The 16,015-nt window shown below is 46.4% G+C and overlaps 1 protein-coding gene across 1 annotated transcript in view; it reads right to left on the bottom strand.

Annotated features, from left to right (window-relative positions):
• LOC139409911 (whirlin a) overlaps positions 1 to 16,015 on the bottom strand; it is a 135,079-nt gene that overhangs the window by 25,699 nt on the left and 93,365 nt on the right. The window contains exon 6 of the mRNA XM_071155323.1: positions 432 to 644. Within this exon, the coding sequence (XP_071011424.1) occupies positions 432 to 644 (213 nt within the window). The remainder of the gene's footprint in view (positions 1 to 431; positions 645 to 16,015) is intronic.

Below are 16,015 nucleotides of genomic sequence, written 5' to 3'. Positions count from 1 at the left end.
CAGTCTAAAACATGCATTAGGAGACTATGGGGAATGCAGAATGCAACTGAAGAACACTGTAAAGCACTTTGTGAATTGTGAATTCAATACATTTGATAAATCATTGCTTTATATGAGGTGGAGGGCTATGGCATAGACAGAAAGACAAGCAGCTTTATAATATAATGGGTAAAAACCAAAGTCTGAACATCCACAAAAGCCTTAACATAAATCATTGAAAGTCTCACAAAACTTGTCATCCAAGTGATGGATGTACAGAGAAAAGGCAAATAATCACCATAAGCACTACGAAGTGAGAGAACACAAGAACCCAATACATAATGCACCTCACACCAACTAATACACACACACACGCACGCACGCACGCACGCACACACACACACACACATCCTCCTCCCACATCTCCCCATACACACCCTTTCACTCCTCACCTTGGAATGTGTGTTGAGCAGTTCAAACAGGGCCAAGACCAGCTGCTCCACCCCTATGTGTCCGTCTCGGTACTCCTCCACGTAGTAGCCCATGGTCTGCCTCTCTGTCTCTGTCAGCAGGTGGCGGGCCTGTTCCTCCAGCATGGCTCTGCTCTGGTTCACCAGGCTGGACAGGGTCACCTGGGAGCCAGCCATACCCTTATAGAAAACCATCTGGAGGGGGAGAAGGGGGAGAAAGAAGGGACAAGGGAAAGGGGGTGAGGAGGGTTGAAAAAGCAAGAGGAAAATGTGTGTGTGTGTGTGTGTGTGTGTGTGTGTGTGTGTGTGTGTGTGTGTGTGTGTGTGTGTGTGTGTGAGGAGGAGGGTCAGAAGGTGGTGACAAGTTGGTGAGACAGAGGTGAGGGGGAGGAGTGTGTCAGGAAGGAAATTATAAATGAGAAACAAAGGGACAGAAAAAGAACAGATAGAGAGAGAGAGAGAGAGAGAGAGAGAGAGAGAGAGAAATCATATGTACATGTACATGCCCATGCATTAGCCATTCCTCATCATTCATCCATCCAACCCACAGCTGGCATGGAGGGCCCTAAGGCTCTTGGCTCTCATCACAAACACAGAACCACGGCCCACTGTGTGACAGCTCTTTTCTGTGCCAGCTCAGCCAATCCAAACAATTTACAGAGTGATGGCATCACGGCACTTGAGAAACAGATGAGAATTGTACTCTGCGTTCACACACACATACGCACACACACACGCACACGCACACGCACACACACACACACACACACACACACACACACACACACACACACGCACAGCACCCACTGTACATGCACGCACACACACATGCGCTCTCTCCTCACTCTTCCTTGCCCTCTCTTTCTCCTGCTCTGTGCTCCTCTCTTTCTTTTTCTCTTTATCTCCTCGCTAGCAGCTTTCCTTGAATTAGCTCCATATTTAAAGACACTTCAAAGTCACCAGCCACGAGGCTGTTTAAGAGAGAAGGAGAAAAAGAGAGCGAGATAGAGAGGGAGAGAAGAGAGAGAAAGAGAGAGAGGTAAAGAAAGACAAAGAGACTGAGAGAGGCGGTACGGAAGGAAAGAGAACGACAGAAAGAAAGAGAGAGGAGGGAAGGAGAGAGAGAGGAGCACCACAACCTCCTCACCTCAGCCTCCTCATCCTAAACTCTTAAACACTGTCATTAGTCTGTGTTAGCCATCAGGTCTGGGGAACGAGGTGTTGCAGCCTGCGCCAAACATAAGTCCCTACCCCAAGGTGAATCTGCACACTAATCAACTCTATTACAGTACCTACAACATGCATTTAGATGAAGAATCCTACGGACAAGGGCACATTTATGTATCCCAAATAGCACCCTATTCCCTATAGAGCCTTGGTCAAAAGTAGTGCACTATATAGGGAATAGGGTGTCATTTGAGACGCTCTCTGAGAGTATAGTTCAAAACTACAAGGTGTAAGGAAAACCAATCCCCATTGCCAATCCATGTGATAGGCGTTAGGACACTGATGGTGCCAACGATAATTGAATTACTTAATTCAGATAAATTAATTACAGCACTAAAGTATGCTCTCTAGAGATTAGCTTCTGAGACCCGGGGTCTAGCCTGTAGCTCATGTTAAAATCTCTAAAAGTCTAGATCAGGTATCCCCCTCAAAAATGTACTATAAGGAATAAGGCTTGGAAGTGTCTGTCGCTGTCCTATTTCTGGCACACGTTTTTACCCCCTTTTTTTTTGTTGGCACAAAACTACCGTCTTACCTCCATTCATTTTTTAAACCCATACCAGGTTACCTTTAGACGAGTCCAATGACACTTGTGGGGGTCGTAGCATGTTTGTGAGAGTCTCATCTTTTCATAGCATGGTTATATTAGTTAGTAGGCCAAACGCTTTCATGAGAAGACTGATTTCCGGGATGTCTCCTGGTCTGACAAACACCGCTGTAGCTCTGCCACTTTACACCGCAGGTGCAGAAGGCCGATGTAGGCAGATGTGGTGGGTGGAGACGCAGCCCATGCAAAAAGATATCTCTAACTTAAACTGCCATTTTTTTATGAGGATTTTTTTATGATGTTAATAAGATAGACGCATGGGCGCATCAAAAGAGTCTTATTTAAACTAAGACCCATTAATAGTCCTATCAACTATTACAATGGCCAGTGTGCTGCTGGATTCTGTCTGTGCCTGCATCTTAAATGGGACACAGCCTGGGTCTTTGGCAATTCTAAGTGTGCACTCTGCCAGATAAGATGACTGTACACTTTATCAAAGGCACCAACTACAAGCACCACTGACCACATTCCAATCAATACACAGAGAAAGGGATAGGATCAAAACAAAACAAGACAATACAAAGAGATGGACACCACACAAGACAAGAGAGATATGCTCTCATCTCCTCACTGCTTACGGGTTAAATTCACACCACACTGCACTGTCTGGCACTCTGTTGTAAATCAATGTTAAAGATCAGCGTAGATCAATCCACTTTGATAGTAGGATCAAAGTTCCTACATACTAAAACTTCATGACACTTCTACGAAAAGTACTGGATGGGGGAAAGCAATATACCGGTAGTGGAGTCCTGTGTCCACCAAATTAATTTGACCTTTCACCTGGCAGATCAGTGAGAACTAAGAAATGGACTTCTTCGGCTGTCCCCATAGTAGAATCCATTTTGGTTCCAGGTAGAACCCTTTTTGGATCCTCTGGGGAAAGTGTTCTACATGGAACCCAATAGTGTTCTACCTGGAACCAAAAAGGGTTCTTTAAAGGGTTCTCCTCTGAGGACAGCCGAAGAACCCTTTAAGGTTCTAGATAGCACTTTTTTTTCCTAAAAGTGTAACATTAGAACACGGGAATTATTCATCATTAGGAAACCAGTGTGAAGGATGCATCATTAAGAAACTCGTATGAAGGATGCATCATTAAGAAACCCGTGTGAAGGATGCATCATTAGGAAACCAGTGTGAAGGATGCATCATTAAGAAACCAGTGTGAAGGATGCAGCGGGGTGCCAGGCGGCGGGGTGCCAGGGTTTCCTTCTACAACTGGAACTGTACCTGGCTACCGTGCGTCCTGCTCCCTCCGGAGCAAGCGTCCTCGTCTCCTGTTTGACTGGGCGAGCTCTCGAGTGGGCCAACGCAGTGTGGAATGGTCCGGACTCGGCGAGGGATCATTACCCCGAGTTCATGGCTGAGTGAACGGCTGTTCCACCTGCGTCAGGCGACGAGGAGCGCGCAGGACTTTGCCCTGGATTTCAGGACCTTGGCCGCAGGAGCAGGGTGGAACGACAGGGCCCTGATAGATCATTTCCGATGCAGTCTCAGGGAGGACGTCCGCAGGGAGCTAGCATGTTGGGACACCACCCTCACACTGGATGAACTCATTGACATGGCTATCCGTCTCGACAACCTGCTGGCTGTCCGCGGGCGTTCGGATCAGGTCCTGTTGTTTCCACTTCCCAGCCCTCCTGCCCCTATCCCTATGGAGTTAGGAGGGGCGGCTTCGAGGGGGACCGGAGGAGGAGTGTCTTCCTGCACCAGTTGTGGTCGGCGAGGGCACACGGCCGACCGGTGCTGGAGGAACTCGTCTGGGAGTCGGGAGGGCAGGCGGGGCACTACTCGATCACCCCATGTGAGTAAGCACCAGACTCACCCAAAGCTTCCTGTCGGTCATATGTATCTGTTAACTTCTTTCCCTGGGTTTCTTCCCTCTCTACAGCATAAGGCGCTAGTCGATTCAGGCGCATCTGGGAATTTCATGGATCGTAGGCTCGCGTTAAGGCTAGGGATTCCCCTGGTGTCGTTAGACCTACCTTTCCCCGTGCACTCCTTAGATAGCCGACCATTAGGGTCAGGAGTAGTTAAGGAGGCTACGGTGCCGCTGGACATGGTAACGCAGGGGGGTCATAAGGAGCAGATTAGTCTGTTCCTTATAGATTCAGGTTTCAGACCAGACCAGGTTTCCACCGTGCACATTCCCTCTGAATATGCCGATTTGGCTATCGCCTTCAGTAAAAAGAGGGCGACCCAATTACCACCCCATCGTCGAGAGGACTGCGCGATAAACCTTCTCGAGAACGCTGCACTTCCTAGGAGTCACGTGTATCCATTGTCCCAGGAGGAGACAGTAGCGATGGAAACATATGTTGCTGAATCGCTGGGACAGGGGTACATTCGGCCCTCCGCATCACCTGCCTCCTCAAGCTTCTTTTTTGTGAAGAAGAAGGATGGAGGTCTGCGTCCGTGCATTGATTATAGAGGTCTAAATTCCATCACAGTGGGGTTTAGTTACCCACTACCTCTCATCATTTCACGGGGCGCGCTTCTTCACAAAACTGGACATGAGGAGTGCGTATAATCTGGTACGTATCCGGGGAGGAGACGAGTGGAAAACCGCATTTAGTACTACATCTGGTCATTATGAGTACCGCGTCATGCCATATGGGTTGAAGAATGCTCCAGCCGTCTTCCAATCCTTCGTAGATGAGATTCTCCGAGACCTGCTCGGGCAGGGAGTGGTAGTGTACATCGATGACATCTTGATCTATTCTGCCACACGCGCGGCGCATGTGTCTCTGGTGCGTAAGGTACTTGGGCGACTGCTGGAGCATGACCTGTATTGCAAGGTGGAGAAATGTGAGTTTTTCAAACAGGCCGTTTCCTTCCTGGGTTATCGTATTTCCACCTCCGGGGTGGTGATGGAGGATGACCGCGTTACAGCCGTGCGTATTTGGCCGACTCCGACCACGGTGAAAGAAGTGCAGCGGTTTTTAGGGTTTGCCAATTACTACCGGAGGTTTATCCGGGGTTTTGGTCAGGTGGCTGCTCCCAACACCTCACTGCTGAAGGGAGGACCGGTGCGCTTGCGTTGGTCAGCAGAGGCGGGCAGAGCTTTCAGTCGTTTGAAGGAGCTGTTCACCAATGCGCCCGTGTTGGCGCATCCGGACCCCTCTTTAGCGTTCATAGTGGAGGTAGACGTGTCCGAGGCGGGGGTCGGGGCCGTGCTGTCCCAGCGCTCGGGCGTGCCACCCAAGCTCCCCCTTGTGCCTTCTTTTCGAGGAAGCTCGGTCCGGCGGAGCGAAACTATGACGTGGGGGACCGGGAGTTGTTAACTGTAGTCAAGGCTCTGAAGGTGTGGAGACATTGGCTTGAGGGGGTGAAACACCCTTTTCTCATCTGGACTGACCATCGTATTCTCGAGTATATCCGGGCAGCGAGGAGACTAAATCCACGTCAGGCTAGATGGGCCATGTTTTTCACCAGGTTTCGGTTTACCATCTCATACCGGCCAGGCTCCCAAAACACCAACGCCGACGCACTGTCCCACCTCTATGATACCGAGGAGCGGTCCGTTGAGCCAACTCCCATCATTCCACCTTCATGTCTCGTGGCACCGGTAGTATGGGAGGTGGACGCGGAGATAGAGAGGGCCTCACGGTTAGAGCCGGCCCCCCCTAACTGTCCAGCGGGGGCTCAGTACGTGCCGAGGGGGGTCCGGGATAAGCTGATCCGTTGGGCTCATACTCTCCCGTCCTCGGGTCATCCTGGCATCGAGAGGACAGTGCGGACTGATGGCCCATGCTGGCTAAGGACGTGAGATTCTCCTCCTGCTCAGTCTGCTCAGTGTGCGCTCAGAGCAAGGCTCCTCGGCACTTGTCTAGAGGGAAGTTACAACCCCTCCCCGTTCCACAACGGCCGTGGACACACTTATCGGTGGACTTTCTTACCGACCTTCCCCCGTCCCAGGGAAGTATTACAATCCTGGTCGTTGTGGATCGGTTTTCTAAGTCCTGTCGTCTCATCCCGTTGCCCGGTCTCCCTACGGCCCTGCAGACTGAAGAGGCCTTGTTTACCCATGTCTTCCGGCACTATGGAGTGCCTGAGGACATCGTTTCTGATCGGGGTCCCCAATTCATGTCCAGAGTGTGGAGGGCGTTTATGGAGAGACTGGGGGTCTCGGTCAGCTTAACTTCAGGTTTTCACCCCGAGAGTAATGGGCAGGTGGAGCGCGTAAACCAGGATGTGGGCAGGTTTCCGCGGTCCTATTGCCGGGACCGGCCTGGTGAGTGGGCAAGGTATGTTCCTTGGGCTGAGCTCGCTCAGAACTCCCTACGCCACTCCTCAACTAACTTGTCCCCTTTTGAGTGTGTGTTAGGTTACCAGCCGTTCCTGGCCCCATGGCATCAGAGCCAGACCGAGGCGCCTGCGGTTGAGGAATGGGTACAGCGCTCCAAGGACACCTGGAAAGCCGTCCAGGACTCGCTAAGGTTATCGGGAGAACGGCAGAAGAGGAGCGCTGACCAGCACCGCAGTGAGGCCCCCGTGTTTGCACTGTCACGAGTTGGCTCCCCTGCCTGTTCAGGCGGTGCTCGGCGGTCGTCGTCACCGTCCTACTAGCCGCTACCGATCCCTTTTTCGTTTGTCTGTTGGTTTTGTCTTATTAGTTTCACCTGTGTGTATTTTGGTTTAATTAGCTTCCCTATATGTAGTAGTTTGACCCGCCCTTGTTTTGTGCAGGATTGTTTTTTGTTACTCTGTTGGTTGTGGTTTCATGTTTGTATTCTCCGGACTGTTTGGTCCTGTGTTTGGGCTGGTCTGTTTTATGTATGTTGGCATGACCGTTTTTTGCCGGAGAATAAATTACGATTTACCAACCCTGCTCTCTGCGCCTGACTCCAACCCTAAATTACGATTTACCAACCCTGCTCTCTGCGCCTGACTCCAACCCACCACTCCTAGTAGGCTGTGACAGATGCATCATTAGGAAACCAGTATGAAGGATGCATCATTAAGAAACCAGTGTGAAGGATGCATCATTAGGAAACCAATGTGAAGGATGCATCATTAAGAAACCCGTGTGAAGGATGCATCATTAGGAAACCAGTGTGAAGGATGCATCATTAGCAAACCAGTGTGAAGGACGCATCATTAGGAAACCAATGTGAAGGATGCATCATTAGGAAACCAATGTGAAGGATGCATCATTAAGAAACCCGTGTGAAGGATGCATCATTAGGAAACCAGTGTGCTTGGTGTATTTTTCTGCCTGTCCTAGCCTAGCCACTAGCCAGTCTGTCACAGTACGAAGTGTGTGAGGGCACACACAGCCACCACCTTGCCACCAGTCCCTAGTGAGAATTACAAATCTCTCTGTTTCCCCCTCTCTCTCTTTCTCTGCATTTTTAGAGAAAAGGATAACATTATCTTCCACAGGGGAAAGAAAACAAGACAAGGTCGCAGCTCAGGTACTGAGAAAGACAGAGGTAGAGGATGAGGAGGAAGAGTAGTGGAGTGATTTCACCAGCGTAAGAAAGATGAGGTGGGCAAGATTGGTTGTGAGTGACCTTGGAAGACCTATATCCAGGTATTAAACCCATCCCTACAGAGAGTGGGACCCAGCAGACACGTATGTAGTGGAATGGCATCAGGCCCAGGGAAACATATTCCTTAGTCTAGCCTCGTTAAACCACACTATATGTTTCCACCTCTTCCAATTTCACCAAATGTCGACGAGAAGCCGAAACAGTTGATGTACAGTAAAAGCCTCTGAAAATGATATATATTTTTTTATTGCGGCTGACAGTCTACAGCTAGAGCTAGGCAGTTATCACATTCATAACACTAGGCATTGTAGCTGTTAGGAGGCCATTAGTGGATTGAATGACATCCATCTTTCCCACAGCATGCTGCCTGCTGATTGAATCACATTACCGGACCGCAAATGCTCCTTAATCAGATGGAGAAATTAATTAACAACAGTTTCATAACAATAACCATCAAGTTAATGTACTGGACTGGAGAGTCTCGGACCCTCTGCTAAACCATGCAGAAGCAAACTCTTCTGCTTCCCAAATGGCACCCTATTCCTTATGTAGAACACTACTTTTGATCAGGGGCCATAGGGCTCTGGTCAAAAGTAGTGCACTATTTAGTGAATAAGGTGTTATTTGGAACACATCCCATCTCACTCTTCATCCACCTACACACATCACTGACCACCACAGACAACCTGGTCTCATAGACTAGACATAACATAGTAAATGAAAATGTGGGATGCTCAAATTAGTATGATATGTTACGTTTGGTATGGTTACATAAGACAGAAGGTTACTTATTGCAAAAATGTAGGGTGGTTAGTCGGGGTGGATGGGTAGGCATATAACGCAAACATCTAGCAACCCAAAGGTTGTCATTCGAATTTCATCATGGACAACTTTAGCATTTTAGCTAATTAGTTACTTTGCAACAAAAAATACAAATTATATTGTCACACACACTGGATAGGTGCAGTGAAAGGGTAGCCATAGTAGTAGAGCGCTCCTGGAGCGAATGAGGGTTAAGTGCCTTGCTCAAGGGCACATCAGCAGGTTTTTCACCTTGTTGGCTTGGGTATTCAAACCAGTGACCTTTTGGTTACAGGCCAAACACCCTTCCCTTAACCCTAACCCTTTAACCTTTACCCTAACCTTAACCTATAACCCTAACCCCTAGCTTAGCTAACATTAGCCACCTAGCTAATGTTAGCCACAGCAAATGTAATTCTTAACATACAGTAGCAAATGTATGATATGTCCAGGATGTACTTTTACTATGTTACATCTACCCCTGAGTCTGGGTTGCCACAGAAGTAAATCGACCTCCAGCATACAGCAATTAAGCCGTAGATTCAACTTCAGGGGAGGGATGAGCTCTTACCTAGCCAAATAGAGAGGGACCTTATCTGTGTGACTGTCTGTGGAGGAGCAGTGAGGGAAAGGGCCATCAGAGGCTGGAGCCCCTGGAGCCACACAATGTTTACATCCTGGTACTAAACACACAGGGACGTGTGACAGCTATTGAATCCTGGGGGGTGGTGGGGGTGGGGGGTGGGGGGTCTGGGAGTGGGTGTGTGTTTGTGTGTTTGTGTGTGCGTGTGTCCCACTATTCTATGAAAATGGAACAATCCATTGAGCCCTCCTCTCCACTGATTGTGTGAGGTTCTCCGATCAATGGAAACGGAGAGAATAGCGTTTAAATGTGTATCCACCTCTATAACCTCATTGTGAAACCAGATTTATTTGTTATTCTTTAGACAAGGTTTCTTTGGGGGGAAAGCTATTAGCCAATAATAGCCCTGTCAAAATCAATTAGAGTCTATGCATAGCCACTGATTGGGCTATCTCTTCCATTCACCATTAAAATGAACGCAGTCGTATGTCAGATCCTTTGCTATGAGACGTTTGTTGTGCTGAACCAGTACTGAACACATACATTTTTACTCGATGTCATGGTGCAAGTGGGGTCACGTCACAAACTATTTCATTCTGCCGTGCGACCAACTCATAATTAATTAGCTTATCGGCCCATTCTGGCCTTTGGCTGTAATGAAAAAGAGTATGACTGCTGTGATGGACTAAATCAAGATGAAGGACAGAGAATGGCTAGCAGCGGTGTCTTGTTAAATATAATCATCTGGCTGTATCTTCACAGCTGAAATGAGTTGGGAGCTGAGAACAGTTGATACTGTGCGAGTGTTCCTCTCTGTTCATATTGAACATTTTTGAAGCTGTTGCACAGTGTATTAAGAGCGTCTTCCCAGCTGACTCAGCCAACAGCTCTCAGTCTGCAGCTCTATTCTGCCTTGCATCTATTACAGCCAGCTCTGGGGCTTGGCAGCTCGCTTGGGTAAACTTTAAAGACTTTTTGAAACTCTTCCTTCGCCAGAATTGCTACTAACTCTCCTTTTATTCTCTTTCTCTCATTCCCTCTCTCTCCCTCTCCCCCCCCTCTCTCTGTGGAGAGTTCCCTGTTTTTGTTAACTTCAAAAGAAAGATTTTTCAAATGCATTGAGGAACTATTGTAATTCTCATAGGATGTAAAAACAGACTTTGTTCCTTGCTGTTCGAGGTGAAGAAAAAAGGTAATTAGTGGTCAGGTCATTAGTGGTGGTGCGTTAAGCCAATCAGAAATACTATCAGATCTCCAAGTGGGCACATTTATATGCTACATTTGCATAGGCCAGGTAGCCTATAGGACTACTTCTATGCGTGCGGGTCCTGACTCAGCATTAACAGGAGCACTCCAAACAAAAGACAATGACTAAATTGACAAATCTCGTAAATGGAAGGAAATAAACCAAAACTTGTTTCTCACAAGTGTAGCGTAGGTCGTGCACTCTGCTAACAATGTGCCCACTCCAACAATGAGAACAGGAAGACTGGAATAATAATATTGAATGCATTAAAATAAATTACTGTAACCAAAGTAACAAACATTGTAGATTAGAAATTATAGGAATTTACGGTAAATGTACTACTGGTGATATACAGTGCATCCAGGAAAGTATTCAGACCCCTTGACTTTTTCCACATGTTGTTACATTACAGCCTTATCCTAAAATTGATTAAATCGTTTTCCCCCCTAATCAATCTACACACAATACCCCATAATGACAAATCAAAAACTGTTTTTTAGACATTTTTGCAAATGTTTTTTTTTTTTAAACAACCTGAAATATCATATTTACATAAGTATTCAGACCCTTTACTCAGTACTTTGTTGAAGCACCTCTGGCAGCTATAACAGGCTTGAGGCTTCTTGGGTATGTCTTGACACATCTTGACACACCTGTATTAGGGGAGTTTCTCCCATTTTTCTCTGCAGATCCTCTCAAGCTCTGTCAGGTTGGATGTGGAGTGTCACTGCACAGCTATCTCCAGACATGTATGATCGGGTTCAGGTCTGGGCTCTGGCTGGGCCACTCAAGGACTTTCAGAGACGTGCCCTTCTCCCACCATTGCTCAGTTTGGCCATCTTGGTGGTTCCAAACTTCTTCCATTTAAGAGTAATGGAGGCCACTGTGTTCTTGGGGACCTTCAATGCTGCAGACTGAGGAGGCCTTGTTGTGGCAACAGTTTGGGGAAGGCTTTCCTGTTTCAGCATGACAATGCCCCCATGCACAAAGCGAAGTCCATAAAGAAATGGTTTGTCAAGATCGTTGTGGATTAACTTGACTGGTCTGCACAGAGCAGCAAAGGAGGGGACCAACTCCATATTAATGCCCATGATTTTGGAATAAGACGAGCAGGTGTCCACATACTTTTGGTCATGTAGTGTATTTATTCCAGGCCAGTTTAAATTCCATCTAACTTTTTAATAAAATAAATGGCCTGCTCTCCAACTTTATTTGGAATGGAAATACCTCAAGAATCTAATTGACTGTTTTACACTTCCCCTATCAAGCTAGAGGTGTTAGACTGCCTCATATGAAGATGTATTACTGGGCTTCAAAACTGCATTCACTTTAACAATGGACAGCAGACTATCCTTGTGCATCAAGGAGTATCAAAGCCAGAAATGTAACATCTTATGATACCTTATGATCTCAAATATATTCACTACTTCGGGTCCAAGGTGTTGAGTTATAGAACCGACAATCCATTGATTCTCAATTACATTCATATTTGGGAAAATGTACATCAATTCATGCAGTGGAAAGAACCATTATCGCACCCCTATTTGGAATAACCCCATCTTACCTCCAAGTCCTGATTCCAAAGTGGCAGCATGAATTTTGAGCATGTGTACTATGATGGCTCTCTACTGTCATTCGATCATTTACAAGAAAGATTTGGATTATCCAAGGCCGATCTCTTTAAGTTCTTACAACTCAGAAATTCAATCATATTCAATCACTTCAACAGAATCTAGATGAATCAAAGGCGTCTAGCATAGAACAAATACTGAAAGACGCTGCTACACCAAAGAAGTTAATTGCCAAGTTATATCAAGGGCTGATTGAAAGTACCTGATAGTTCAGAACCTATGAGGAAAAGATAGGAAACAGATCTAAAGGAAGGAATTCTTCTCTAAAGGAGAACCATTGGTCACAGATATGTAAAAAACGCTTACACCTACTCCTACAACCTAAACGACAGCAATTTAAGATAATTCATAGGACTTACTACACTCCTGTCAGAAAGCATGTAATACTTATTTGACAGAATTTGTAAACCATACAGTATGTGGACCATCTCAAATAATGTACACTGTATGATTATGGCCAAGTTCGGGCATGTTATTGTATGTTCTGTATTGTTGTATACATGTCTTGTTTCTGTGTTTTATTGTTTCTGTTTGTGAATGTCAGTTTAATTTGGATACATTTAAAAAAAAAAATGTTTAAGAATTATTGTTTTATAAACCAATTCAGTAATCCTCACAAAATCTCATCAGGTTGATGAGTAATTAGTTTGGATTGTTTATAGGGATCTAGGAAATCAAAGGAAATACACCCAGTGATGCCTTTTTCAAGAGATAGTAGCCTCTCCTCTCCTCTCCTCTCCTCTCCTCTCCTCTCCTCTCCTCTCCTCTCCTCTCCTCTCCTCTCCTCTCCTCTCCTCTCCTCTCCTCTCCTCACCTCACCTCACCTCTCCTCACCTCACCTCACCTCACCTCACCTCTCCCCTCCTCTCCTCTCCTCTCCTCTATTTTCCTTTCTCCTTCTTCTAAGCGATTATAAAGGACTGTCCTATCCCAGTATCTGGCTGCTCATGCAGGGTATCACTTTAATGGAAGGGTCTTTTTGTGCATATTAACATAAAGGGATTGCACAGCAGCACATAAAGCTCATTGATCCGCTAAGTCACCTTGTGAAGGAACGTGTTCGTCCTACAAGATCACTCTGGCACAAGCACTCGCGTGCGCACACACATATACACACACACACAATTCAGTCCCATTCAAAATCCTATTTTAGCTAACCTCTTGCCCTAAACCCCCCCCCCCCCCCCCCACACACACACACACACACACACACACACACACACACACACACACACACACACACACACACACACACACACACACACACACACACACACACACACACACACACACACACACACACACACAATTTGGGGCTAAAGACACATAGTTCTCTACAAAGATAGCTGTACAAGAGCTCTACAAGGTAAGATGACTGACTTTGCACACACAAGGATTGTCATGCTTTATCAGTGTAGACACAGTAACACCTTTTTGGAAGTCTACCCAATGCCCCGCTCCTCTACATCTCCCTGTGGACCCAAAGACATGACCTAGTTATGTCAATGGCGAGGAGCAGCACTTCAAGAGATGTGTAAACGATGGTGATCTCTACCTGTCTCTTCCTCCCCTCTTCTTTCCTTGCTGTCCTTCTTTTTGGCAGATTTTGTCTCTCCCAACTCTCCACCTGTCTCCTTTCCATCTAAAAAAAACCTTCCGCTGCACTGAAGACAGGGCCAAAGTCAAAACCAAAGACAAAATGAGCATCCGTGAGAGAAGACCTTGTAACTAAAGACTCTCTCTACAGTACAAGCATACTGGGACATCATCTTCAGATAAAGCAATGTGGGCTAGGTCTACATGAGGGTGCTAATTTAAAAAACTCACAAGAGCTCTGACCGATACATAAAGCTTATCAAAGAACAGTTATACTATCAAGAGCAGTGTTTAAAAAAAATGTATTTCACCTTTATTTAACCAGGTAGGCCAGTTGAGAACAAGTTCTCATATAAAACTGCGACCTGGCCAAGATAAAGCAAAGCAGTGCAACAAAAAACAACAACACAGAGTTACATGTGGGATAAACAAACATACAGTCAATAACATAATAGAAAAATCTATATACAGTGTGTGCAAATGGGGTAAGGAGGTAAGGCAATAAATAGGCCGTAGTAGCAAAGTAATTACAATTTAGCAAATGAACACTGGGGTGATAGACGTGCAGATGATGATGTGCAAGTAGAAATACTGGTGTGCAAAAGAGCAAAAAAAAGTAAACAAAAACAATATGGGGATGAGGTAGGTAGTTGGATGGGCTATTTATAGATGGGCTGTGTACAGCTGCAGTGATCGGTAAGCTGCTCTGATAGCTGATGATTAAAGTTAGGGAGGAAGATATAAGTCTCCAACTTCAGCGATTTTTGCAATCCTTTCCAGTCATTAGCAGCAGAGAACTGGAAGGAAAGGAGGTGTTGGCTCTGGGGATGACCAGTGAGATATACCTGCTGGAGCGCGTGCTACGGGTGGGTGTTGCTATGCTGAACAGTGAGCTGAGATAAGGCGGGGCTTTACCTAGCAAAGACTTATAGATGACCTGGAGCCAGTGGGTCTGGCGACGAATATGTAGCAAGGGCCAGCCGACGAGAGCATACAGGTCGCAGTGGTGGGTGGAATAGGGGGCTTTGGTGACAAAACGGATGGCACTGTGATCAAAACAGATGGCACTAGGGTGGCAGGGTAGCCTAGTGGTTAGAGTGTTGGACTAGTAACCGGCAGCTTGCAAGTTCAAATCCCTGAGCTGACAAATCTGTTGTTCTGCCCCTGAACAGGCAGTTAACCCACTGTTCCTAGGCCGTCATTGAAAATAAGAATTTGTTCTTTAACTGACTTGCCTAGTTAAATAAAGGTAAAATAAAATAAGTAAAAGTGCACCAGTTTGCTGAGTAGAGTGCTGGAGGCTATTTTGTAAATGACATTGCCGAAGTCGAGGATCAGTAGGATAGTCAGTTTTACGAGGGTATGTTTTGCAGCGTGAGTGAAGGAGGTTTTGTCGCGCAATAGGAAGCCGATTCTATATTTAATTTCGGATTGGAGATGCTTAATATGAGTCTGCTAGGACAGTTTACAGTCTAGCCAGACACCTAGGTATTTGTAATTGTTCACATATTCTAAGTCAGAACCGTCCAGGGTAGTGATGCTAGTTGGGTGGGCGGGTGCGGGCAGCGATCGGGTGAAGAGCATGCATTTAGTTTTACAAGCATTTTAGAGCAGTTGGAGGTCATGGAAGGAGTGTTGTATGGCATTGAAGCTCGTTTGGGGGTTTGTTAACACAGTGTCAAAAGAAGGGCCAGATGTATACAGAATGGTATTGTCTGCATAGAGGTGGATCAAGGAATCACCCGCAGCAAGAGCGACATCATTGAGATATACAGAGAAAATAGTCAGCCCGAGAATTGAACCCTGTGGTACCCCCATAGAGACTGCTAGAGGTCTGGACAAGGCAGACCTCAGGCAAGGCAGTTATTTCAGTCATTTGAGAAATCAAAGCTGTTGAGTCTGCCGATAAGAACACGGTGAGAAACAGAGTCAGAAGCCTTGGCCAGATCGATGAAGACGGCTGCACAGTGCTGTCTTTTATCGATGATGGTTATGATACCGTTTAGTACCTTGGGCATGGCTGAGGTGCACCCGTTACCAGCTCGGAAGCCGGATTGCACAGCGGAGAAGGAACGGTGGGATTCGAAATGGTCAGTGATCTTTGTTATCTTGGCTTTCGAAGACTTTAGAAAGGCAGAGCAGGATGGATATAGGTCTGTAACAGTTTGGGTCTAGAGTGTCACCCCCTTTGAAGAGGGGGATGACCGCGGCAGCTTTCCAATCTTTAGGAATCTTAGGACCATACGAAAGAGAGGTTGAACAGACGAGTAATAGGGGTTGCAACAACGAATAGTTTTAGAAAGAGAGGGTGCAGATTATCTAGCCCAGCTAATTTGTACGGGTCCAGGTTTTGCAGCTCTTTCAGAACATCATCTATCTG

The sequence above is a fragment of the Oncorhynchus clarkii genome, chromosome 5 (genome assembly GCF_045791955.1).
Source record: "Oncorhynchus clarkii lewisi isolate Uvic-CL-2024 chromosome 5, UVic_Ocla_1.0, whole genome shotgun sequence".
Classification (NCBI taxonomy): Eukaryota; Metazoa; Chordata; class Actinopteri; order Salmoniformes; family Salmonidae; genus Oncorhynchus; species Oncorhynchus clarkii.
Note: the sequence above shows the minus strand (reverse complement) of the source record. Positions and strands in the feature narration are given on the sequence as shown.